Source organism: Candoia aspera, chromosome 2, assembly GCF_035149785.1.
Source record: "Candoia aspera isolate rCanAsp1 chromosome 2, rCanAsp1.hap2, whole genome shotgun sequence".
NCBI lineage: Eukaryota > Metazoa > Chordata > Lepidosauria > Squamata > Boidae > Candoia > Candoia aspera.
In genome coordinates this window covers 169,107,106-169,132,967 of record NC_086154.1, presented here as the reverse complement: position 1 = coordinate 169,132,967, position 25,862 = coordinate 169,107,106, and the positions used below count along the sequence as shown (strand labels likewise).

Sequence of the window (25,862 nt, the reverse complement as noted above, 5' to 3'; positions counted from 1 at the left end):
CTGTTTCATCAGTGAAGTGACACCCAAAGATAGCAAGAAAATGCTGCAGCTCAGACACCTACCTTACCAGAGGATTGCCATTATACAGAATGTAAATGCCAGCCTCCTTATTTCCATAGATTTGATTGCTACGGATGACGCCTTTTCCGTTGCCAAGGGCAACGATGCCAGAGCGAAGGCCACTGTGGATTTTATTACACTGCCATATTATTTTACGCATGGTGGAAAAAAACAAGAAAGGAGAAGACAAGAAAAACAGTGAGTGAGGTACATCACGCTAAATCAAGGACTTGCACCATAAGCAGGAAGGTCAACATGCTTTCAGGCCAAGGCACTCAAATACTTAAAAGCTAGAAGCTATTCATTTCAGAAAATCTATGCCCACTTCTGGATCCTACTGAAGAAAGCCTGACATTTCAGTTGTCATCAAACTACTTAGTAGCAACTGAATGAAAAAAAAAAGAATTTCTTGGTCAACATGTCACTATTCTCAGCTATTACCCCGTGAAATAGAACATATGCCTTGCCCATCATTTCTCATTCTTTGCCTCCACTGCTCAGCTATTACTCTGCTGACAGATCATACGGTCTAGCAATTCCCAAATCGGGGACACTTACAGAGGACAGAAGCTGTTTCATCAACAAGCTCTTTGCTACTTCCCAGTTTCTCCACTGTGTCGTTAACTGCAGCTTCACAGCAGACATTAGCAAATAATCATAAACCCTTGGGGGGAGATGGGCAGTGATAAAATTTGATAAATAAATAAATATTTTATCTTGATTTGTGAAAAGTGTCACCTGCTGATTTTTGTAAGCACATGAGCAAGCCCAGCACGTGTTGGTTCCTGATAAGTTGGCAATCAAGCTCCCTGAGAGAACCGACATTCACAAGGGAGAAAATCAGATATCTACCTCAAAGTTTAAGAATAAGGGGCAATGGAGGCGAAATCTGTGAATGTAGGTGGAGTTATTAAACAGTTTAGGTAAAGGTAAAGGTTTCCCTTGACGTAAAGTCCAGTCGTGTCCGACTCTAGGGGGCGGTGCTCATCTCCGTTTCAAAGCCTTGGAGCCGGCGTTGTCCATAGGACACTTCCGGGTCATGTGGCCAGTATGACTCACGGAACGCCGTTACCTTCCCGCCGAAGCGGTACCAATTAATCTACTCACATTTGCATGTTTTCGAACTGCTTGGTGTGCAGAAGCTGGGACGAGCAACGGGAGCTCACCCCGCCGCGCGGTTTCGAACCGCCGACCTTCCGATCGACAGCTCAGCGGTTTAACCCGCAGCGCCACCGCGTCCCAATATTAAACAGTTTGGGGTCTGCTATATTAAGAAGGATCAGAAGTTGATTAGTCAGGCATCAAATCACAATTTCTTGCACATGCCCCATGAGTAAAAGCATATGTCCAATCAAGTCATTAACAGTGGTGTGCAAAATGTTTTGTTTCAAGTTCGGAAGGCTCTGTTCTGGGTTCAAAACAGCTGATCCCACTATTCTGTTTCAAGCTTCAACCGGTCTGGGCTCAAGCTCCAAGAACCTGTTTCAACCTCAAAACACAATTGTGTCAAGGCTGAAACAGAGTTATTCTGAGCACAAAATACTGTCAGGATATTCAGAACAATGTTGGAGCATTTCAGTCAAAAGCCCTGATTTGCTGGAGTTTGGAATGTTTTATACACCTCTAGTCCTTAAATATCAGATGCATCCTATCTGATCCCATGATCACACGCCACTTTTATGTTGGGTAGATCCTGAATTGATGATTTAGGGCAGCATTTCCCAACCTTTGTTTACCCGTGGCCCCCTTCTGACCTTGTTTTTCTCCTGTGGTCCCCCTATCCAGGTTCCATTACTGCATACGCACATGGGACAGTAACTGGTGTGTTGTCTGGAGTTAACAAGGCAGTATTTGCAGTATAATACATTTTGCTTTTCTGTGGTCCCTCGGCATGTGCCGTGGCCCCCCATTACATGTTTTTCACCTGTGACCCCCTTGAAATATCCTAGGGCCCCCAGGGGGCCATATGGCCTCTGGTTCAGAACTACTGATCTAGGGGACAGTTCAGCTTCCGAGCATCACCATGAGATGCTTCAAACCCAACCAGGATTTACAACACTCTTATAAATGGTTGTCTCCTCCTAAAAATGAGGCTGCCTTCCAGCAGTAGAACAAGGTCCATCTGCTTTCCTTGAGTCACAATCCATGATTCAGCCATGCATAGTACAAGAGAGAGCTCCACAGTGTTGAACACTAGATTAGATTAGATTGGATTGGATTGGATTGGATTGGATTGGATTGGATTGGATAAGATTAGATAAGATTAGATTAGATTAGATTAGATTAGATAAGATTCCTCCTTGACATATTCATCATAATACCCACTTATAGTCAACTCAGTACTGTATTTTACACTAGGAATGTTTTAATAAACTGGACTATAAACTCAGTATTTTAGCACCACATGGCCCAAATGCAATGCTGGATGAATGGTTTTCAGATAAGGCAAAAGCCTTCAACCAAAAACTGTCTCCTATGCTGCAGACAAAGAACGAATGGAAGAAGTGAAAAGTTGGAGAATGTTAATCCCTGCCTGTCAATCTCCTTTCCCAATACCTTTCGCTTCCCCCTCTTCATTCCTCCTCACACAGGCTTCTTTTTCCAACAGGGATCCCAGGAAGAGAAAGACCGGAGGCGGGGGATCTGTAGCAGGAGATTTACCTGCTGCTTCTTCTCTATGAATATCCAATGCCCATTCAAATAAAACCAAAATCAATACCAGGATCAAAGGATTGGCTCCTTTCCGAATGTCCACCCCCGCTTCACAATTGGAATGGATGTTATTGTCTGCGATCAAGCCACCAGCACCGAGGCGCAGAAATATCCCTGAGGTCTTGCAGTGGTGAATGTCATTCTTGAGCATGACGATCTGAAAGGAGGAAGACAGAATGAGTTAGATTTATTCACCGAAAAGGTTGCAAGCAGGCCAAACAAGTATAGTGCAAGAATGGACCGTGGGGGTTATATACTCAGCCCTCTTTTCAGTACCAAAATACAGCCACCTCTACAATAACTCTGACAGGGTCTGATGTTTTCCATTAAATGTTCTTAAGACAGTCAGTTTTCTCTATATTAGTTCCATCTCTGCAATAGGCTAACTTCTCAGTATTGTGTAATGTTTACAAGATACTGTGAACACTCAGATTAGGCAGGTCTCTGCTACTGTTTTCAAGTTATTGTTAGAATTAGGAACAAAACAAAGCAGGCTTCCCCAATCTGGTTCTCTCCAGAAATAGTGAAATTCACATTTTATAATTTTCAGCTAAGCTTTGGCCTAGGATTATGGAAATCAATAGTCAGTTCATCTTGACAATTCAGAATGTGAGAATGGAGAAGGCTACAGTAAAGTCTTAGAAAATGGATCAACCACACAGCCAAATTGCTGTTTTCTCAATCACTGATCAAGTTAGTCAAAACACAAGTTAAGGTGGCAAGAATCCCACAACTGGCCTACAAAATATTTCATTCAGGTTTGTTTACATTATCAGGTGGAGGCCTCCTATGTTACAGCAGAGGTGAGAAATGTATGTCACTGAATTGCCATTCAGGGAGCTGAACTTCATATCTAAGCAGCTCTAGCCAGCATGGTTAATGGAAGGGAATGCTGGGAATTGTAGTTCAACATTGTCTGGAGCTCCACAAGATCAAAACCCACAAACACTGCTTCACTAATCCTCTTCCACATGGATACCCTAGGAGGTAACTTAAACTTGAAAACAGGAGAAATTTTAGAACAACAAATTTTATCTACCACCAAGTATCTAGTGACCATGAGATATTATGTTGTAAAGAGGTCGCAACTCTGTAAGTGTTCAGGCTTCAGCGATATTGACCTCTGCAGTGAAGCAGCTGATTCCATTTTGCTTATTGCTTCAGACTGAAACAACAACAACATAGAAGTTATTATTGATATTATTTTGATATACAGACCTAATCCTCTGATGCTGACATGATATCCTTGATTCTATAACAAAAGTGTTTTACAAAAAAGAGAGGAAGATGCATCTTGCCTTAGAAAATACTTAAAGCATACTGCTGTTTATAACACCCAAGACCCAGGAAAATGTGATGGACTCTTTCAAAAGCATACAGATATCCCATAACTAATAAACTAATGGTTTTCCTACAACAGAATCATGTTAAGAGGTTCTCACACTTTACAGGATTGCAGTACCCTAAAACGAATCTGTGTGATTGCTACGAATACAACTAAATAATAAGTAATAAAAAGGCTGAGATTGGTGAACGGTTTTGACAGACAGCTAGGCCAGTGGGTTAGTCATCTCTCAAAACCTGCTCCAAACTTTGCTCCAGGCTTTACTCTCGGCCAGCCAAAATGGGAGTGAGTTTTGACAGCGCTCCTGCTTTGCCTGCAGAAGCTTGATCAGCTTTTTAAAATCTTCACCTTCCCTAAGTTGCTTATAACACTCCAGAGGGAGCACCTCCAGTTTGACAGCCTCTGCATTATATGTTTTTGAATACAGAGCAATAGCTTCCAATCCAACATGATATTTGGCTCCAGTTCTGACAAATGGGGGCATCAGGAGTCATCAAATGAACCAAATGCAAAATGATTACCTGCCTTATCCCACCTAGAAGGCTGAGTGGAAAGCAGCAGAGGTAGTACAGTCATATGGGCAGAAAAATGGTAGGAATCCTCGCCTGTAGTAGACGCTTAGTAATTTATTTGCTGGGACTATTTTATCTGACAAAGAGCTTATGGTTTGGAGGCAACTGGCTTACAAAACAAGAGGATGTTGAAAGCAAATACATATCGCCCCGAGATTTAATTTACGCAGGCTGCAAAGCTGAAAAAAAAAATTAAATCTGGGCACTGGTTTATTTGAGCAAATAAGTGGTTTAAATACGCATGCATGTAATTCTTTTCCAGTCCAATAAACCTTTAAACCCTTGCCTGACAAGCGTAAAGAAACAAATCTACAAATTGCAATATTCTTGCCTTAGCGAGCAGCGCATATCAAAGCTGATAATGAAATTACAAACTCCTTTATTTGCTCATTTAAAAAGATGGCTCGCCTCCCCTTCCAATCAGTTAATTAAAATGCAGGAAGAAAAAGGAAGCGGCTGTGCTCCTCTCCCTATTAGTCACTCACTGCTAACCTGGCATGGAGGTCAAGCTCTGATTAGAATATTAAGCCTGGCAATCCGGCATATTAACAGAAAATACTGCCCATATCCTAGCACAGTAATAGACTGACAGGTGTTTACAGCTATCTTAACTTTGATTGTGATGGATCAGCTTTGGAGGCTTACAAAGGTTGGCTTCTCAACTCACTCAACTGGATCTCACAGTCACTGGCCTGGGAATATGGGCATTCAGCCAGTTTTCTCCCACCTAATGCCTTCTACATGTGCTGGGCAAGAATCCCCACTGTTCCTTATCTAGCACGCCCAGTAGTTATGGATGGTTGGCCTGGGATTGTCTACTGGTCACTGATTTACAAACTTGGACAATCACAACTTCATTCTGGCAGGCAGTCAACATGAAGACTAAAAAAAAATCTCGAAAACTCTTTTGTTCTATCCACTATTAGACATGAAAACAGAAAAATCTCCATGTTCAATGTATTTCTTAACACTACATCTGAGAGATAAAACGGGGGGATATGATCAGCTTCTTTCCCTGATTCGGTATCACTGAGACTTGTTCTCCCAAATATGATCTTAGAGGTTGTAGGGCCTGTCTTAAATTTGAGTCAAAGCAGAATTCCACTCTAAACCATCCTTTGCTTCAATACTCTCCAGGATCCAGTCAGCTTTCTTCCAAGATGGAGTCACCGTCTGACCAGAAGCCATCTGGCTGGATTATAGCCCCTTCGCTGCCTCTGAGAGGGCATAATTTGGAGGTTCTCTAGGCTCATGGCTTCTGCTTGACAGCAAGTAGAAGTTTTGGCTGAGAAAAAAAATTCCCAGACTTAGTTAGGGTGCCAACTTTTGCCTTTTGCGGGGAAGAGACACTGTTGACCCATGTCCTCATTAACTTAAGACTGGATTACTGTGATGTTCTATTTGAGGCTGACTTTGAAGACTACTCGAACTGCAGCTAGTGCAGAATACAGCAGCCCACATGTCTGTGGGTGGGAGCCATTTTAGCAGCATTACACTGCATTGGTTGTCAGTATGTTTCTAACTATAATTCAAAGTGCTGGTTTTGATCCACTAAGTCTACGTCCATGTTACCTGTGGGACCATCATCTCCAAAGAGAATCTGCTTGTCCTGGTGGCTGGCCTGGGAAGTGACACTTTGAGATGCCCTCTCCTAAGGAGGTTGGAAGGGCATAGGCAAAGCCCTATCACTGTCTATGAGGACTGGATGGCCCCACATGTTTAGAGCACAGGGGACAATGAAGGCTTTCAGGGCTTGAGGCTGGGCTGCTGTTATGTGCTCTTGTTCTTAAGATATGTGTTGTTTCAACTTACAAGTAGTCCTTGCTTAACAACCATAATTGAGACCAGAATTTTAGTTGCTAAGTGAAGCGATCATTACGTGAATCCAACCCAATTTTACAACCTTTTTTGTGGCAGTTGTTAAGGGAATGACTGCAGGTATTAAGTGAACCATGTGGTTGTTAAGCGAATCACATGGTTCCCCATTGATTTTGCTTGCCAGAAGCCAGCTGGGAAGGTCAAAAGTGGTGATCACATGACCACGCAATGCTACGATGGTCATAAATGCGAACCTGTTGCCAAGTGCCCAAGTCATGATCATGTGACTGCAGGGATGTGGCAATGGTCTTAAGTGTGAGGACTGGTCGTAAGTTGTTTTTTTCAGCAATGTTGTAAGTCCAAACCATCACTAAATGAATGGTTGTTAAGTGAGGACTACCTATACTGTTTTTATGATTCTTAGGAGATCTTTTTTTTAATTTTTATGGGAGCAGCCCTGCGTCTGTTGACTGGGACAGGATATAAATTGTGTAAATAAGTAAACTAAACAAGTAAAATCAACTGTGCAAATAAATTCCCACCATTTTTCTAATCACACAACACCAATACCCTGGGTTTACAAATTTGGCATTCTACCAGGGGCAAGCCACAATGAATGGAAAGCAGCATGACTAGCTACTGCCATCTCCTATTCCAAGGATCTACCTCCCAGAGTTGTAAGTAAGTAAGTAAGTAAGTTTATTGTTGTAACCATAGGTCATAACATAGGCTCACAGGGTTGTTATGATGCCAAAAAGGAGGGAAGAAGGAAGAAGGGCAAGAAAAATGAAATGAATAGAAAACAAACATCCCTTCACACACCCTTCATCTAAACTTTGCCACTATCATAATAAAAAAATAAAATAAATAAAAATAATAAAAATAATAAAAATAGGCCTTTTGGAAAGAAAGTCCAAATAATTGTTAAATTCAGCCCCAAGTCAGCACCTTCAAGACACTGTTAAATCGCAAGACTGGAAACCACTTAGGGACTTTTTGCTGAAAATAGAGAAAAAAATGAACTGATGATTTATGGATTTGCTAATTAAAAAGGGTTGATTATGGGAAGAAGAGAATGATGTAATTTTAATGAGGGAGGAGAGAGGATAAGTTTGTTGTAACTGTTGTAAAGAAGATCAGAAGTTACTTCATCTTTTTTTCGTATTTGTATTTCTTTTCACTCTTTTCTTACTTTTTCACTTCACTTTACTCTTTCTTCTTTTTCTTTTATTTAATCTTACTTTATATGATTTCAGGCTTATCTTTTATCTCTGAACATTTTTAATAAAAAGTATTTTTTTAAAAAGTTTTACCTCTTTAAAACCAAAGAGAGAGAGAGAGAGAGACCATTCAATCACTAAATAAAATAAACAAATCTACCTCCTGTCACTGAGAAGTAAATCTGAACATGATGAGCATATGCCTGGAACATAAAACCCACCGTCAACCAGCCTTTTTCTGAGACTGCCCGGGCAAAGCAAAAGGAAGTTTCCATTTTGCTGTGTTTTAAATGAAATGGAAGCCCGTGGCTAATGGGATGAAAAACCCAGTGTTATGCACGGAGGCACAGAGCTGTTTTGCCAATCATGCACAGCTTCTTCGCCTTCAAGTCTTCAACTCCTTAGCAATTCTGTGATGCCTGACTTATAGCAGAAGACATGAAATCCATCCTTGCATCAAATGGGCAGGTATTTTAAAAATGCAAATGGCATCTGCTGGGTCAGTCTGATAATGGCACCAGCGGGAGACTTCCTTCCAATGCAAATTATCAGCTCTGAAGGAGGAGTTTCTCTCTAGATTGCAGGAGGAGGATTAAATTAGCTCTCCACATCTGCTCAGATCTTCTTTATTATCAGACGTCCCCCTGTGATACAATCTGAATTTTTTTAAAAACAACAACAACACAGCAAGCTAGCTGCAAAGATGCATTTGCCTTCTTGCTCAGTTTAGCTTCTGCCAATATATCATAAGGATTCGGGCTCAGATGCCATTCAGAAGACTGTGTATATTCTCTCATTTCAGGTTCCAAGTTTCATCAACCTTCTCACTGTGCCATTTCAAGAGACAGGACCCAGATGTAAGAGGGAGAGGGGGCCGCAGTGAATGGAAAGACTCCTAGCGTTTTACCTGATCCCAAGAAAAAAGATGTTTCAGCAGATGAAGTCTTGTAAATATGGGGAATTTACTATGAATCAAGATGAAACAAACGGGAGCTCACTTCTGAATGGGACCTGACGTTAACAAAGCCTAAATCAAAGCATATCATTAAACCCACCCACTCCCTTTCCTTCTCCCTTCTCTTTGAGGTAAATCATTGCCTTGAAACACAGGGATGGCAAATGCAAGGGTAGCTGCAAAGCATTTTCACCTAGGAACAACAGAGCCATCATGAACTACATACAACCCCCAATTAATGTTTCCCTCCAAAGCCATGCCAGCTCCAATAATCTCTGCTGCCTCATCCCAAAGGATGCTGTCACCCCTCTGCTCTTTCCTGCACTTTTTAAAAATTTAAATAGAAAAAGCATTCCAAGAAGTAAATCCTGCTCCCCATCAGAAAGTCTTTCCACTGCTTGCCTGCAGCACAGCGTGATTGTATGGCAGTTGTCCTGGAGGATTAGTGCCAATAATTATTGTGGTTCAGCTTTTATTTCCATCTCCCCCCTGCTCACCTGTCCAACTGGCTACAGACTCAAAATATGTTTTGAATGAATAGAACCATAAGCCTGTATCAGCTCCCAAGCAAACAGTCAGAAGTAAAGGGGCCAATTCTAAACACTCAACTCTCGCTAAACAGAGGGCAACAGTGTGGTTGCCAGATGGCTGAAAAGACACAGGCAGGCTTTAAGACATAAGCCATAAATCTCATGCAACTACTCTTTTCCCTTCCCCAACCCCTACCCAAGTTCTCTTGCCGGGTGCCTCAAATTCTTCTCAGTAGAAACAACAACCCAGGAGACACCCTGCCTTTGTTTCCAAGTTCTGCCTCTCAGGAATGATTCACACACAGCCTCCTGTGCTAAATAAGGCCCTTGTCGGTATGGTGAAGTGGGATTTGCAGAAGAGGAATGACGTGATCAAGATCACTTCACCAAGCTCAGTGTGGAATTGCAAAATTAGCCATGTTTACAGCATGCGTGTGTGTGCATGTGCACTAGGTAGGATGATGATGAAGGGTGGGTTTATAGATCAACTACCCTGTTTAAAAAAAGTGAAGAAATGCTCTGCGTTCTGACACTCCCCTGCAAAAGCCAAAGTGCTTTTGAGCCAGGCCTTCATAATGTGTGACCCACCAAACCAAACGCAGCCCCAACAAGGCTCCAGAAATCTTTTTCTTTTCCTATTTACAAACCTGCATGGCAGGCTGGGGGTGCAATTTCATAATAGAAAAGAGGAAAAGTAGCAAAATCCTACTTTCTAGGCATCTCTCCTTACCATTTCTATTGGATTTTTCAAAACTTCTAGCTTTTCTATTTATTCATTGATGAAGTTATGCTTGAACATGTCCATGCAAGGCTTGGAGATACTCTGAGGCCAACAGAGTCACTGGAGATTTAAAATATGACAAGGGTGAGGCTTCACTATCTTTCATACATCTTTGCCTCTCCTATATTTAACATCACTGTGCAGTATCAGGCAACTCATTAACAAATTAAGTTAATCTGCATCCAATAGACAAAAAACTAAACCAGAATTATTCCCCTTGAGATACCCATCATCTTGTTTTAAAAGAGGTTAGAAAAATATTACAAGGCTGACATACACGTTCACAAATATTTGTAGCTACCATTTCAAGGCTGATCATGTTGGCCTTTTAAAAATGGCTAAATATCACTCTGGGTTTAACTACAGCATGCAAGTCCTGCTCCTGCCTTTTACAGCACCTTACTGTTTTGTATGCATCGCACAGCATAGGTCAAGTCCCTGAAGATGCTCCCTTCCACTCTGGACTGCCCCTGGGAACAAAGAAAGATGCCACCTTTTCCATCCCTGAAAAGGCATTTCCAGACAAGGCATCCTTGCATGGTGTTGGCAAGACACTGAGCCACCTTATCTTGCTGCAGCTCCTGAGCCAAAGATTTTAGCTCATAGTCACTCTGAAGGGCTGGTAATCCATTGGTTGGTGGCCCACCATGGACAACCTTGGCCAGCATGTGGCTCAAGCTGTGAGCCTGGTAAGGCAGTTTGTACAGTGACTCATCCTCGTCCTCATTCTCGCTGCTCATGCTCAGTTCACTGTCACTAGAATCCATGTCTACAGTCATGGCCTCTTCTTTGTGTGCTGTGTTCATGTTCCCAGATAGCTCCTTCTCCTTCTCAGAGCCTCTCCTTGGCACCACTTGAGTCTGTGAAACAGGAAATATATGACTTGGGTCTTCACCTACCACAATGTCACAGGTCCTCATGTCCGACATTGGCAGAGGTCCCTGGCTCTCAAACTTCGATACATTGCAAAGCGAGGACTCAGATGTCTGCAGCAAGACTGAGCGAGATTTTGCCAGCATGGTCAAGTGCTTGCAGGCCCAGTTCCTGTCCAAAGACGGGCTACCTTCCACTGTCACTGAAGCATTTTCACTGCCAACAAATTCACAGTTTTCCAAGAGACAGATGGCCACACTATGGAAATGGATGCTGGACTGATTGAAAGTGCAGAATTTAACCTGGCAGGTCCCAGGAGCATGAATCTGCAGTTGACTGTTTTCAAAATTGCAGTTGTCAAACTGGACGTGGCCTGAGGTTGTCTAAGAAGAGAGAATGAAACCAGATCAACCTATTTTACAATTTAAAAAGAACACTCTAAGAGGAAACTCATTTTCCAAAGAAGTGTTGCCTGCAAACAGACACAAAATCTCCTAGTCTGTTATCTTCTATTTGTGCTGATGGGAGTGAAACAGAGAGACCAGGACACCAAAGACAGCTTCTAACCCAACATGGAAATGAAACAAGTATTGGTTCTTCCCCATTCACCCATGATGCTTTCATGCTTGAAAAAGAAATGTCTTGCCCAGATCTGATTTAACTCAGCAAGGTACCCTTCTTCATCCTGGTGCCATCCAGCTGTGCTGACTACAATTCCCACCAACCACATCTAGCCCAACTATAAGTTGGGCTAGCCAGAAATTTCAGATGATGTAATTCACCATGTCAGGTTAGGGCCCCTGGAACCATTACCCAACCTGGTGCCACCCAGGAAGCAATTGCCGCACTGGTGGGGAGTGCTGGGGAGTTGCATTTAGAAGGCACCAGGTTGGGAAAGGCCTACACATGAAAAACTTCATGTGGATTGTGCCACATTGCCCAGATGTCTCCAGCTCCAACATTACTATTCTTCAGGGCACCCCAAGATTTTTGCTTCACCTGAATAGTTCTTTGGATCCTTCACTCCTCTCACACTCACCTTATATATTACTGGTGTGAACCAGGCTGGCATAAATACCAAATTGCATAACCTCATTGTTGGGCAGTGCTGGTCAAAGCTCACCAGGAGGGCCACATCCCCGAGCTTGCCCTTTCCCATGATTTCCACAGGGGCCTTAAGAAAGATTTCACTCTGCTCCTCATACATTCCTGGCAGCAGCACAATCCTGTCATACATGCTTGCTGAGAGCAGGGCACTCCTTAGATTGTCAAACTCGCAGCCAGGCCCAACGTAAAGAACCCGCCTGTCCCTTTTCCTCCTGAATAAGTAGAGGCAGTTGGAGGTCTCAAGATCGTGGCTGTTTTTGGTCCAGGTTTTAGAAGCGAGATAATGCTGCTTCAAGGCTTCTCTCCACGACCAGGGCTCCACACCAGGCTGGTTAGGCCAATTTGGATGCCGGCATTCAATGCAGCCAAGGCACAGCTGTCTCCACCGGGTATTGTCCAGGCTGAGGATGAGCTCATACCATGCTCTGCACACCAAACTGCAGCGGCCGAGGTCAGGAAGACGCAGGTAGGATAGTATTAAGCGCCACAGTTCTAGTGGGAGCCCACTGATCTCCATCATCACCTAGGAATGGCGGGGCACAAAGACAAAGATTTAAGAGATCGTCATCTGAGTTCAGTGCATCACTGTTTGGATTTAACAGAACATGCTGGGAGTTAAGATACACCCATCCAACCAATGCACCCCTTTTCCTCTTTGGTTCAACACCAGGTTGCAGAGGAGGACTAGATGGAGGAACAAAGTAAAGGATGAATTTAATGAAAGCTTATAGGAGACAAAGAAGGAGGCTGAAAATTACAATCGTAATTGACTTTCCAATCACAGCTAGAAGGGGAGGGGGAGAGGAGGGGAAGGCTCACCAGATAATTTGTGGTAGATTGCCAAGGATTTCCAACCCTGCATAGCCTGACAATAGCTGAGTAAAATCAAAAGCTTTAAAAAAACCCAGACATGCACCATTGTGTGTTAATCACTAAACCTCTATGTTCCTTACCTACAGTACATTAATATAAATATTAAATGGTAGTCTTTAACCAGGTCTTTGCAGTCTTGATGAGCATTTCCTGATCTACAGTCATTCAGATCTTGACTTCTATTTGTACAGTATATACTGTGGTATGTCACTGGTGGCCCCATGGCTGCATATCCAACTTTTTCCCTGCAGAACCAGTGGATAAAAGCTTTACAGAGGGAAATAAGAAGGAATTTCCTGACTGTGAGAATTAGTAAGCAATGAAACGGCCTGCCTCCTGAAATCATGGATGCTCCATCACTGAAAGTTTTTGTGAAAAGATGGGATGGCCATTTGTCCAGGGTGATCTCATGATTCCTGTGCTGGGTGGAGGGTCAGACTAGAAGACCTTCAAGATCCCTTCCAACCCCAAGACTATGAAACTTGTGCACAGCCCCTTTAAAAATGTTTTTATACTATAATTCTGAACAGGGCAGAGGGGGAGACACTAAACACAGGGAAAGAATGGACACTGCATTTAATCACATTTAGTTATGTCCTGGCTCCATTCACTTTTTTGTTTCCCTTTGCTTCAAAAAGGCTGCACTCTCCTGCCACATAGACTGACAACTGGGGAAAGCCTATGAAACAGTCATGTGCCTTCTGGAGGATGTGGCTACTTTTAACTCCTCATGGAACGGGGGTGCTTCACTTGCACCAATATGTTGCACAAAACATCACTTCTGAATGCTTTGCACAGTTCTAGTATATGCTGGGTCTCCACCATTTTGTACTGACTCCAAATGGTTAACCCAATGTTTCTCAACCTTGGCAACTTTAAGATGGGTGGACTTCAACTCCCAGAATTCCCCAGCCAGCCACGTGGGCTAGGGGATTCCGGGAGTTGAAGTCCACCCATCTTAAAGTTGCCAAGGTTGAGAAAACTGGGTTAAGCTGAAGAAACTCACCAGGATGCCCAACACAGTTTCTAATTAAACCGATTATCAAGGTATTTGGATGCTTGTTTGCTGAAACCCAAATTCTACAACAGAGGCAAATATTAAATTGGAAAGGGCTTTTTCCCTCCTTGGGCCCCATCCATACAGCCTATAAATCCTCTTTACAAAACACCATGGAAATAAAATGGAAGAGGTGAAGATCGTACAGACTGAGCATACATATAACCCCCTTGAATTATCCAGGAGGTATATTTGCTGCTGGCACAAGTGTATGTGCTATATGAAATATATTTCATTTTGTACTGTATGAAATACATTTGAATTGATGTTTGCTTTTATTTGCACCCAAAATTCAAAGAAGTAATCTGTATTGGTGTAAGGAGGATGGTCTGGATAGTAGAACTGTTTTCAATCAAGAAGAGAGCTCCTATAAACTGTGGGATTGCAACTCAAGAAAAAAAAACTTTGTGGGATAAATATACTTTCAAAGCCAATTTGTGATCTTGCACATTATAAATAGTAACAGCAAACCATTATGCAAAGAATATGCTGTTGAAACTGTTTGTGACTCAGCCACATGGAGATAAATGGGGTTGAATAAACAAAAGAATATATATTGCATGTTCAGCTTTGGAGCAAAGACCACGCCTGGCCAGATTCTGATTTAATTTAAAAGACAGCACAGTACTACAAATCCCTCAACTTTGTATATTTACCTTTAGGCAAACTTGTCATTGTAACTGTGTATCTACAGCAGCTTTTATATGATACAAAATTCTCTATGGCTCCTTGATATGTACTTTCATAGCCAAAATATGCTTGAGAGAGAGAGAGACTGACTTTTTAGTAATTTTCCAGACAAAAACAAAGAATGTTACACACACATATACACCATGCTTTTTATTGATGCCCAGACCATACAGAACAAGCTCCCTCCCCACTCGAGATCCTCAACTTCAGTCATCTTCCAGAAAGCTGTTAAAACATGGCTCTTTCAACAAGCCTTTGAAAATGAATATCTGTGCTTTGCCTCCATCTGTTTGGCAATGTGCTATTTTAATTTTGTATTTTTTTCATGAGAGTTATAATGAGTTTGTTAACCACTTAGAGATGGGCTATTGTAGCAGCACAGAAGTAATTGCAAATAATAAATTAATAAATTAAATGCACATTTGATTCAAAATAAGCCAACCCAAGTGGAGAATATTGAGTTGGAAAAGGCCTGCTCCAACTCATACAGAGTGCGCGCACACACATACACACAGAAGTTAGAACTGCAGCTTTGCCTTTCTAAGCTTTGGATACAGTTATGTACTACAATGCTGTTTTGCAGCCATGTGATTTTTGGATTTGAGGTTTCTGGCAAACTTGACACTTGACTGTTTAAAAGCACAGACGGAAAGAAACAGCTGTGCTACAGATGGGGCAGTAGTAATGATGGATGGACATTGACCAGGATTTTTTTGCCAGATTGCCCTACATATGAGAGAACTCCACAAATCTTTTTGATATACAGAGTGCCCTCCTCTTCCAAGGAGTTTTGCATAGCAGGAACATGGCAGAGACCTGAAAGGGTCATGCAGAATTAAACAACACCTTGCCCTTCCCAAACAGAAGGAAGACAGCTTTTTTGACACACACACAAAACTTGAAGGAGAGAGACGATACAAGCTCACTGAAATAATGGCTCTGTGCGTTAGACAATACATTGAACAATTGGCTTCTAATAGTTATCAGGTCCCAATACGCAGCAAGAGAATTTGCTTGGATGCCATGACCAAGAAATTAATCTCAAAGTTAAAACAGTAGAGGAACGCAACGCTACACAACTTCACAATTCACTGTTCTGGATTTACTTTCTTCCCAAACAGATTCATCTGGACCAGATGAGGCTGGATCATTCAATTACTCATGATTAAAAAAAAGCAGCAGAATTATCTTCCTTCAGGGGTCTCCACATAGCCATTTTGGATTCGACTCTTTTAAACCTGAAGGCATACCCAGAACAGTAGTTCACACAGACAGAACAGTGTTGTCCTCTACTTTTTCAGGTTTTGTCCCTTTGCTTGTGGTTTTCCAAAGCAAATAATTTCCATATTTCTACTTATTTCCCAAAGCCAGTAAAAATTCCCATCTAATTTGGGAATTTAATTAGCTCTATTATCTATGTCGCCTTACTGCATTTGTTTGCAAGCTGCCTTTTGTTAATTTAGTTTTGACGTGAATTATGTGAATGCATGAACTTAAACTTTTGACACACCATTCTGAGAACAGAAATTGAAAAGCGCTTGATACAACCTGCATAAAAAGTGTGCCTTCAATTGTAATTCAGAGAGAGAGGGGAGCAGACGTGGTGGTTCAGCTCACCAGCCCATACTGGGAATAAGCGCCAATAGCAAACAGTGGACTAAATTCAACTCCACATGAGAAAACATCCACAAATGTTGTGATAGGGTTCCCCTCCCCACCCTGTTCTCTCCCTTGCCCCAAACATCACCCATACCTGCAGATTTGGATGGCACGCAGGAGGCAAATTCATTCCACCACCATCTTCTGTTCTGCTGATGGAAGGTGTCATTTAGGGCCCTCTAACTTGTACTTTATCACACAGACTATTATAAAATGGTGAAAGTATAGCTTCTTTGTTGTGATCTCCACACTTTAAAACCAATCCAAGAAAACTGAACACTCTTGCAGTCTTCAGATCTACTTGAGGGCATCTTAACTTTAAACAGATCGACAGCACATAAACAGTTTAAAGTGACTGTTTGAACAGCAGACTGGAACAGCAGACTGTTCCAGATCTGCTTAAGGAAGAGACCCCCGGAGAAGTGGAGACGGGGCACGCAAAGAGTCCCAGAATAAGCTACTCTGCATTGCCATTTTAATTCCTGAAAACAGTTTTTTTCTGCCGTTCAGGAGTAGGTAAAAACCAGCCTGCCAAAGTCTTGTGGCGCGGTTACTATGGAATAAAGGAGGTGTTTCTCGACCTGAGCCTGTCTCCTGCCCCCGTCCCATACACAACAGCGTTTTACCCGGCATTAATCCAAAATAATTAAAACACCAGGAGAACAACAGCCAGAACGCCTTAAGCAAAGTACATACGCTGCAAGCCTATCTTAGGCAAGTTTACTCAGTCTCACTCTGTTCCATGGGACTTACAGATGAGCGAGCATAGCCACAGGTCGATCCCGATCACAAGTCCGCGAGCCCGCCTTCTTTTATGGATCGGGCGGAATCCACCGCCTCACCTTCGCACAGCATCCTACCCACTTCGCTCGCGGTTACCCCGAAAACACCCGGGGACGGGAGCCACTCCCCTCGCTCCAGCGCGCACGGGCGTTCAGATCATAGAGATCTTCCAAGGGAAGGAAGGCGGAGGAAAAAGGGAGAGATCATCTCCTCAGTAGCTCTAGCATTACGATCACATGGTTTCTGGGGTCCCGGAGGGGAGGGTGGACGAGGACGGAAATAGGAAAAGCGCCAGCCTGGGGGATGCGGGGACGCTATTGCAGCTCAAACCGAATGCGCCGCGGCGCTTTTATTTCCAACTTCGCAAGCGGGCAGTCAAGTCCCTGCGGGTAACCAAGCCGGGAGTTGTATGTCGAACTTATCCGAACGTCTTACTACCGATAAGACAGACACAGTCGCGCATTGCTATGTTCCAGGCCAGCACATGCTTTTTGTGTGCGTTTGCCTTCGAGCCAGTGTTGACTCCTGGCAACTGCCTGGACTAGTCCCTGCAGTTTGCTCGGCAAGGTTTTTTGGAAGTGGTTTGCTGTTTGTTTGTTTGTTTGTTTATAAATTTATTCACCGCCCATCTCTCCCCAACAGGGGGACTCTGGGCGGCTTACAATACAACAAGATTAAAATATAAAACCATTACAATTAAAATACAATAAAAATATAAATATAAATATAAAAAATCTACATGGCAAAGAGATCTTAATCAGACCTTCAGTGTGGTAGGTCCCTCCAGATCACTTCATGGCGCTAGCCATCCCCAGGTGTTATTATTTGCCCTCCCATTCCAAGCCTGTCTACAAAACCAGGTCTTTAATCTTTTGCGGAAGTCCAGGAGCGAGGGGGCTTGTCTCACCTCTGGGGGAAGGATGTTCCAAAGGGTGGGAGCTACAGCAGAGAAGACACGCTTCTGAGACCCTGCTAGATGGAATTCTTCTATAGATGGGGCCCGTAACATGCCCTCCCTGCATGACCAGGTGGGGTGGGTCGATGTAATAGGGATGAGACAGTCCCTCAGATATCCTGGTCCCATGCCATGTAGGGCTTTAAAGGTGATAACCAACACCTTGAATTGGACCTGGAAGCAAACTGGGATCCAGTGGAGCTCACGCAACAAAGGTGTTATGTGTGCAAATCTTGGAGCACCCAAGAATGTCCGCGCAGCCACATTCTGGACCAGCTGTAGCTTCCGGATATTTTTCAAGGGTAGCCCCATGTAGAGCACATTACAGTAATCTATATGGGAGATGACCAGGGCATGAGTGACCATTTGGAGGGCCTCTTGGTCCAGGAAAGGGCGTAACTGGCGCACAACCTGAAGTTGCGCAAAGGCCTTCCTGGCCACGACTGCCACCTGCTCTTTGAGCAGGAGTCGTGAGTCCAAGAGGACCCCCAAGTTACGCACCGGATCTGTCTGGGGCAGTGCGACCCCATCCAGCACTAAAGATGACAAGTTCCTGGGACACGAGGTACCATTAATCCACAGCCACTCCGTCTTACTAGGGTTCAGCCGAAGCCTGTTGTTCCCCACCCAGGCCCCTACAGCCCCCAGACACTCGGAAAGGGTGGTCACGGCATCACTTACTTCACCCGGGATGGAGATGTACAATTGAGTATCATCAGCATACTGATGATACCTCATCCCATGGTGACGATCTCACCCAGCGGTTTCATGTAGATGTTAAAAAGGAGAGGGGAGAGTACTGATCCCTGCGGCACCCCACAAAGAAGGGGCTGTGGAGCCGATCTCTCCTCCCCTATCAACACCAACTGGGACCGGCCCTGGAGGAAGGAGGCGAACCAGCACAAGACTACGCCGCCCACCCCCAACTCCCTGAGCCGACCCAAAAGGATACCATGGTTGATGGTATCGAAAGCCACTGAGAGGTCAAGAAGAGCCAGGATGGATGCACTGCCTCCATCCCGCTCCCGCCAGAGATCATCCATAAGTGCAACCAATGCCATTTCTGTCCCATAACCGGGTCTGAAACCTGACTGGAAGGGGTCTAGATAATCCATTTCATCCAGGATCCTCTGGAACTGCAACACCACCACTTTCTCAACCACTTTCCCCAAAAAGGGGAGGTGGGAGACTGGGCAAAAATTATGCTGGAGTCCAGCGATGGTTTCTTGAGGAGGGGGCGCACCAGCGCCTCCTTGAAGGCTACCAGAAATACCCCCTCTCTCAAGGATGCATTTATCATCGCCTGGACCCAACCACATGTCCCCTCCCGAGCTGCCTTCACCAGCCAGGAGGGGCATGGATCTAATTGGCAAGTGGTGGTGTTTACAGTCCGGAGGATCCTGTCCACTTCCTCAGGCCCAACAGGATCAAACTGTTCCTGGATAACAAGGCAAGAACGTTCCCTGGGTATCTCCCCAGATACTGCCTCATGCTCCGAGTCCAACTTGGAGCGGATCTGAGCGATTTTATCCTGCAGATGCCCAGAAAACTCCTCAGCTCAGCCCTGAAGATGGATCTCTAGGTCCCCTTTCCCCAGAAGGGATCGGGTAATCTTGAATAGGGCCGCCAGGCAGCATTCTGCGGATGCAATAAGAGCAGAGAAATACTGGTGTTCCGCCGCTCTTACTGCCACAAGGTAGGCCTTAATAGCCGCTCTAGCTTGTGTTCGGTCAGATTCGGTCTTTGTCTTCCTCCAGCAGCGCTCTAGGCGTCTCTTAGTCCTCTTCAGAACCCTCAGCTCCTCCGTGAACCACGGGGAGTGTCGGGTTCGATGGGATAAGAGAGGCCGCACAGGCGCTATCCTGTCCAAGGCCCCGGCTGCCTCCCTATTCCAGGCAGCAGCCAGGGCCTCCGCTGGACCATGCAGCAGATCCCCGGGTATAACCCCCAGCTCCCTCTGAAACCCTGCTGGGTCCATTAGTCACCGGGGTGGGACCAATCGAATAGGTCCTGCCTCCCTGCAGAGGGGGGTGGCATAGGAGAATCTCAGGCTCATCAGGGCGTGATCTGACCATGACAGTGGGGATAGCTGTAACTCTCCCCTCAGATCACGTTGCCACTGCTCCGACAAGAAAACTAAATCCGGGCTGAAGCCACTGTCCTGAGTTGGGTCTCGAATGATCTGAATCAGGTCCATGGCCGCCATGGTGGTCATGAACTCCTGAGCTGCCTCCGAGGTCTGTCCCAGGGATGGCAGGTTGAAGTCCCCCAGAACCATAAGCTTGGGGAACTCCACCGCCAACCCCGAGATGGCCTCCAGCAGCTCAGGCAGGGAGGTTGCTACGCAGCAGGGAGGCTGGTACACTAGCAATGCCCCCAACTGTTCCCGAGAACCCAACTTGAAAACGGGTCTCACACCCAGTCACTTGTGGAGCATGGCCCCTGAAGGCCACAAGAGATTCCCGGATGACTACAGCCACCCCACCTCCCCTGCCCCGAGATCTCGGCTGGTGCCATACTCAAAACCTGGCTGGGCACATCTCTGAAAGAGGGACACCTCCCTCCGGGCCCAGCCAGGTTTCAGTAATGCATGACAGATCCGCCCCCCTGTCTGCGATCAAGTCGCAAATAAGGGGGGCCTTGTTGTTAACAGACCTGGCATTACAAAGCAGCAGCCGTAGATGAGGGCCTGCTGTTGCCTCCTTCCCAGGGCAGAGAGGGAGGGACTGGCCCAAAGTCATCCAGCCAGCTTTGTGCCTAAGGTGGGACTAGAACTCAGGTCTCCCAGGTTTTAGTTTGGTGCCTTAACCACTAGACCAACCTGGCTCTCTACACCAAACTGGCTGTCTCACATGCTTACATGGAAGTAAAGTCCAATTACTTCAGTAGGAGCTTATTACCAAGTAAGTTATACATGCTACTTCTGCTCTAGATGTTAGACCCACAGAATGCTGTATATCTCAAGAATGTATTTTCCTTGTAAGTCACACATCCCTCAATAAATATAAATTGTTATTATTATTTTATTTAATATGCAGAAATACCCATTTCACCTTTTGTGTAAAAACTTGATTTCCTTAACAAAAGCCAGTTTGGTCTAGTGGTTAAGCCATGAGTCTAGAAACCAGGAGGCTGTGAGTTCTAGTCCCATCTTAGGCTTGAAAGCCAGCTGGGTGGCTTTGGGCCAGTCCCTCTCTCTCAGCCCAACCCACCTCACAGGGTTGTTGTTGTGGGGAAAACAGGAGGAAGAAGGAGTATTTGGTATATTCGCCGCCTTGAGTTATTTATAAAAAATAATAAAGGTAGGATATAAAATAAAATAAATAAATAAACTATTCTAGGAAAATAGCTCATTATATGTTTTAATAATTGTAGCATAAAGAGAGCCAGTTTGGGCTAGTGGTCGAGGCACCAGGCTAGAAACCAGGAGGCTGTGAGTTCTAGTTCCACCTTGGGCATGAAAGCCGGCTGGGTGACCTTGGGCCAGTCCCTCTCTCTCAGCCCAACTCACCTCACAGGCTTGCTGTTGTGGGGAAAACAGGAGGAAGAAGGAGTATTTGGTATATTCGCCGCCTTGAGTTATTTATAAAAATAATAAAGGCAGGATATAAAATAAAATAAATAAATAAAAAGATGCAAGGATGATGAAACAGTGTCCAAGTAGGACTCAGAAGATCTGGGTTTATTTCCCATGTAGTTCACTGGCTGATGTTGGAAAACTAGTTGTCTGCATAACATACGTGACATGAAGGGAAAAAACCCTGCTTCATGAACAGAAAAAAAATCCACTGTATGAAGACTAACCAAAGCATCACAAATATTTATGCAAACAATTTTCAAATTCTTCAGAATTTATCATCAATCAAAGTGGTACAGGGCATGGGAAAAGAAACAGGTCCAAATATTAGGCCTTTTTGGGGGGTGCCTTTGAGTCAGTTTTGACTCCTCTTGACTGTTTGGATTAGTCTCTGCAGTTTTCATGGAAACATTTTTGGGCATGGTTGGCCCTTGCCTCCTTTCCAGGGCTGAGAGAGAGGGACTGGCCCAAGGTCACCCAGCTGGCCTCGCGCCTCAGGCAGGACTAGAACTCACAGGCTCTTGGTTTCTAGCCTGATGCCTTAACCACTATACAAGACTGGCTCTCATTTATTTGTACTTTCTACTTTATTATTTATACATCAGTTTTGTTTGTTCCATTGATATCCTACCATCTAGGATATGTTTTATACACGTGTCCAGCGATCTTCTAGAAAACTGTTAGACACATGTCAAAAATGCCCCAACCTCGTGCTTTTGGCATGCTGAAACATGAACTAGTTGGAGAGCCGTACAGCTGGTGTCCCACTTCCCCTTGTGGCACAGCTGCCCACTGCAACTTTAGCATTGAAGCCGCAAGGAGCATTCCTGATACGTGTCTTCTTCGATGGTCTTCCAGAAGACCGCTGGTTAGCAATGGCCTTCAGCAGACTGCAAAGCTTCCCCCAAACTATGGGGGTGGACAGCTGTACTGTGGGGAGAAATGCCAGTTCAGGCAGCATGCCTGAGACGAAGTGGACCTTCTGTGGGGGGAATTTCTTTTTGGTGCCAGCAGGACTGGTAACAAAAGAGCTGTTCTCTCCCATTTCTCTCCCTCCGCTGATCTTGCAGACCAAGGATGTGGGCCATTATGCAGGAGAAGGAAGGGAGAGAAAAGGGGAGAACAGATCCTTTGCTGCCACTTCTCTGATCTTATGGAGTAGTTTTTCTGTGGGGTTAGAGATCTGACAGAAGAAAAGCCACTTTCTGCATTTTTTTCCTTTCATGGGTTAAAGTGGGTTTTTGCTTCCAGGAGATTTGGCACCCAAAAGTACTATTTGTCTTCCTTCTCTCCCTGCTTCGCTTGCAACTTACAACCTATCCTGCGAGATGGTTTCTTGGGATAATGGGACAGCCCTGCCAAGAGGTGAGTATTAGTGAAAATCAGGAGCCAGAGCCTTCACCCCTAAACACCTTGCAACAATTTGCCACAGGCAGATGGCTTGGCTCAGTTTGTGCCAGCAGAAGTTAAAAAAAAAAAACAGTTTTGAAGTAAAGCCAGAAAAGCCATATGGAGGTTGCCTCCATGGTGGGTCAGAAGTGAGCTGAAGATGACATAAATGTGCTCAACAAAGCGTTAATGGGATGCTCTGCAGTTTGTGCAGATGTTCCCCCCTGCACTGAAAATCTTGAGAGGCCACCAGATGGCAGTAAAACCTAAACTCTTTGGGTTTTAACCCCACACTAAAAACTCCTGGAAGTAAGTCTCATTGAACATACTTCTAAGTAAACATGCGTTGAGATGTACAAGGGATTTTTTTTTTTAAGTTAGAAAATGTTTATAAAGTTGAAAAGTTGCTCAGGTCCAGGTTGCACATTACCAGTGCAAGCAGAATTGGAATAGTAACGTTTGATTCAATATATTTGTAAGACATCTCATTCCAGTTTGAACTAGAGTAAGAGATTGATATTAACTTATTTGTATGTTTGTTGCAGAAAGTCAGAAGTATGTATGTAGTATGTAGTATGTAGTAGGTTTTTTTGTATTTTCACGCTTTTTAGTTCCTTTTTTCTCCTGTAGTATGCTTTATTTTACTTCTTGTAGTTGTTATGTATTTGTTGAAAAACTTAATAAAGCTTTATATATATAAATTCCCTTCTCACTACCTTTGGGTGGTATGTGTCTTCCTCAACCTCGTGTCCTCTGCCAGAGGCCTGGGAGTTTGAGGGTTCTGCATAGGATCTTAGCTGTTCCTGGCACTGCACTTTTCTGCACAGAGAGCTCTGATGTTGCTCCTGGGATCTGTTGGAGCCCCTCTCCCAGCTTGGGAGTTATAGCCCTGAGTGCCCCTACCAGCACTGGGACCACTTTGGCCTTCACTTTCCACATCCTCTCTAGCTCCTCCTTCAGGCCCTGGTACTTCTCCAGCTTCTCATACTCCTTCTTCCTGGTGTTGCTGTCATTTGGCACTGCTACATCTATCACCACCGCTGTCTTCTGGTCCTTGTCTACTACCACAATGTCCAGTTGATTGGCCAGTACCTGCCTGTCTGTCTGGATCTGGAAGTCCCACAGGATCTTAGCCCTGTCATTCTCCACAACCTTCTGTGGAATCTCCCATCTGGACTTGGGAGGGTCTAGCCCACACACTGTGCAGATGTTCCTGTACACAATGCCAGCTACTTGGCTGTGCCATTTAATGTATGCTGTTCCTGCCTGCATTTTACACCCTGCCACTATGTGTTGGACTGTCTCTGAGGCCTCTCTGCACAGTCTGCACCTCTGGTCCTGTCTAGTGTGGTAGACCCCTGTTTCTATGGATCTGGTGCTTAGTGCCTGTTCTTGTGCTGCTATGACCAGTGCCCCAGTGCTGTCTTTTAGTCCAACCCTTTCCAGCCACTGATAGGATTTCCCAATGTCAGCCACCTCAGCTATCTCTCGATGGTACATCCCATGCAGGGTCTTGTCTTGCCATGGCACTTCCTCTGTTTGATCTTCCATGTCTGCACAAGATAGATAGATAGATAGATAGATAGATAGATAGATAGATAGATAGATAGATGACATGCTTTTCTGTACTGTGTTTGATGAACATATGGAGTTCACAGGTATATAATCTTATCTGAAATAAATATTTCGACAATGGCCAGATAGGTACAATTAGGTGACATAAAGAGTATAGTCGGGCTGAGTTGGGCTGAGGGAGGGTAACTGGCCCAAGGTCCCCCAGCTGGCTTTCAGGCCTAAGGCGGGACTACAACTCACAGACTCCTGGTTTCTAGCCCAGCACCTTAACCACTAGGCCAAACTGGCTCTCTTTGGAAATGCTAATTTTATATATATAACCTTAATGGTATTGGTACTATATTTCTATATTTGTGCTAGGACTTTAAACCTTAGTTATTCTTATAGAATGCAGGTTAAATTATTGGCAGAAATGGACAACTTTCATTTTATATCGAATATAAACTTTGCTGGTCAATGACTGAAGTAAAGGACACCATCTACATCAGTGGTACTTGTTGCATGTTTAGATAATGAATTTGTATGGCCTGAGAATTGCCTATTTCTGCCTTTCGATTTCAGTTCAGTTACTTTATTTCAGGACACAGACCCAACATACATATCAAAACAATTGCATTAAATACGATACAATAGAGAGATTAAATAAAAAAGGGGGAATACCATATTATAAAAGAGGGTAAAAACAATATAACTCTCTAGTGCCTTATGCAGAACTCTATTCTACACAGTACAGCCCAAAGAATCAGCCCACAATTAATTTGCCATTAATGACACATGAGTTCTTATGTCTGCCTTGCTGAGTTCAGCCCCTACGCCATCTCCCTATTTTCTCCTTCCCCTCTCATTTTGCACCTTGGAGATGCTAAGTGCATCTCCCCTTCCCTTTCACTGGTTGTGGGATACTGCATGGCACTGTGCCTTTCTTTCCAACTGTATTTATTTCTTTTTTGGAGTGAGCCAATAGCATCTCCCCCTTCAAAACTCCTGTGCTTCCCATTGGTGACCTGTTGTTTGTTGTTTATTCGTTTAGTCGCTTCCGACTCTTCGTGACTTCATGGACCAGCCCACGCCAGAGCTTCCTGTCGGTTGTCAACACCCCCAGCTCCCCCAGGGACGAGTCCGTCACCTCTAGAATATCATCCATCCACCATACCCTTGGTCGGCCCCTCTTCCTTTTGCCCTCCACTCTCCCTAGCATCAGCATCTTCTCCAGGGTGTCCTGTCTTCTCATTATGTGGCCAAAGTATTTCAGTTTTGCCTTTAATATCATTCCCTCAAGTGAGCAGTCTGGCTTTATTTCCTGGAGGATGGACTGGTTTGATCTTCTGGCA

General features: G+C 44.3%; 1 protein-coding gene across 1 annotated transcript in view; it reads right to left on the bottom strand.

Annotated features, from left to right (window-relative positions):
* The window catches only part of FBXO10 (F-box protein 10), a 33,311-nt gene extending 16,154 nt beyond the window's left edge, over nucleotides 1-17,157 (bottom strand). Inside the window, exons 1-5 of the mRNA XM_063294832.1 lie at nucleotides 17,006-17,157; nucleotides 11,906-12,496; nucleotides 10,392-11,249; nucleotides 2,780-2,929; nucleotides 63-199 (exon numbers count right to left, since the gene is read on the bottom strand). Of these exons, the coding sequence (XP_063150902.1) occupies nucleotides 63-199; nucleotides 2,780-2,929; nucleotides 10,392-11,249; nucleotides 11,906-12,493 (1,733 nt within the window). The 5' untranslated portion in view covers nucleotides 12,494-12,496; nucleotides 17,006-17,157. The remainder of the gene's footprint in view (nucleotides 1-62; nucleotides 200-2,779; nucleotides 2,930-10,391; nucleotides 11,250-11,905; nucleotides 12,497-17,005) is intronic.
* Nucleotides 17,158-25,862: the final 8,705 nt, after the last annotated feature.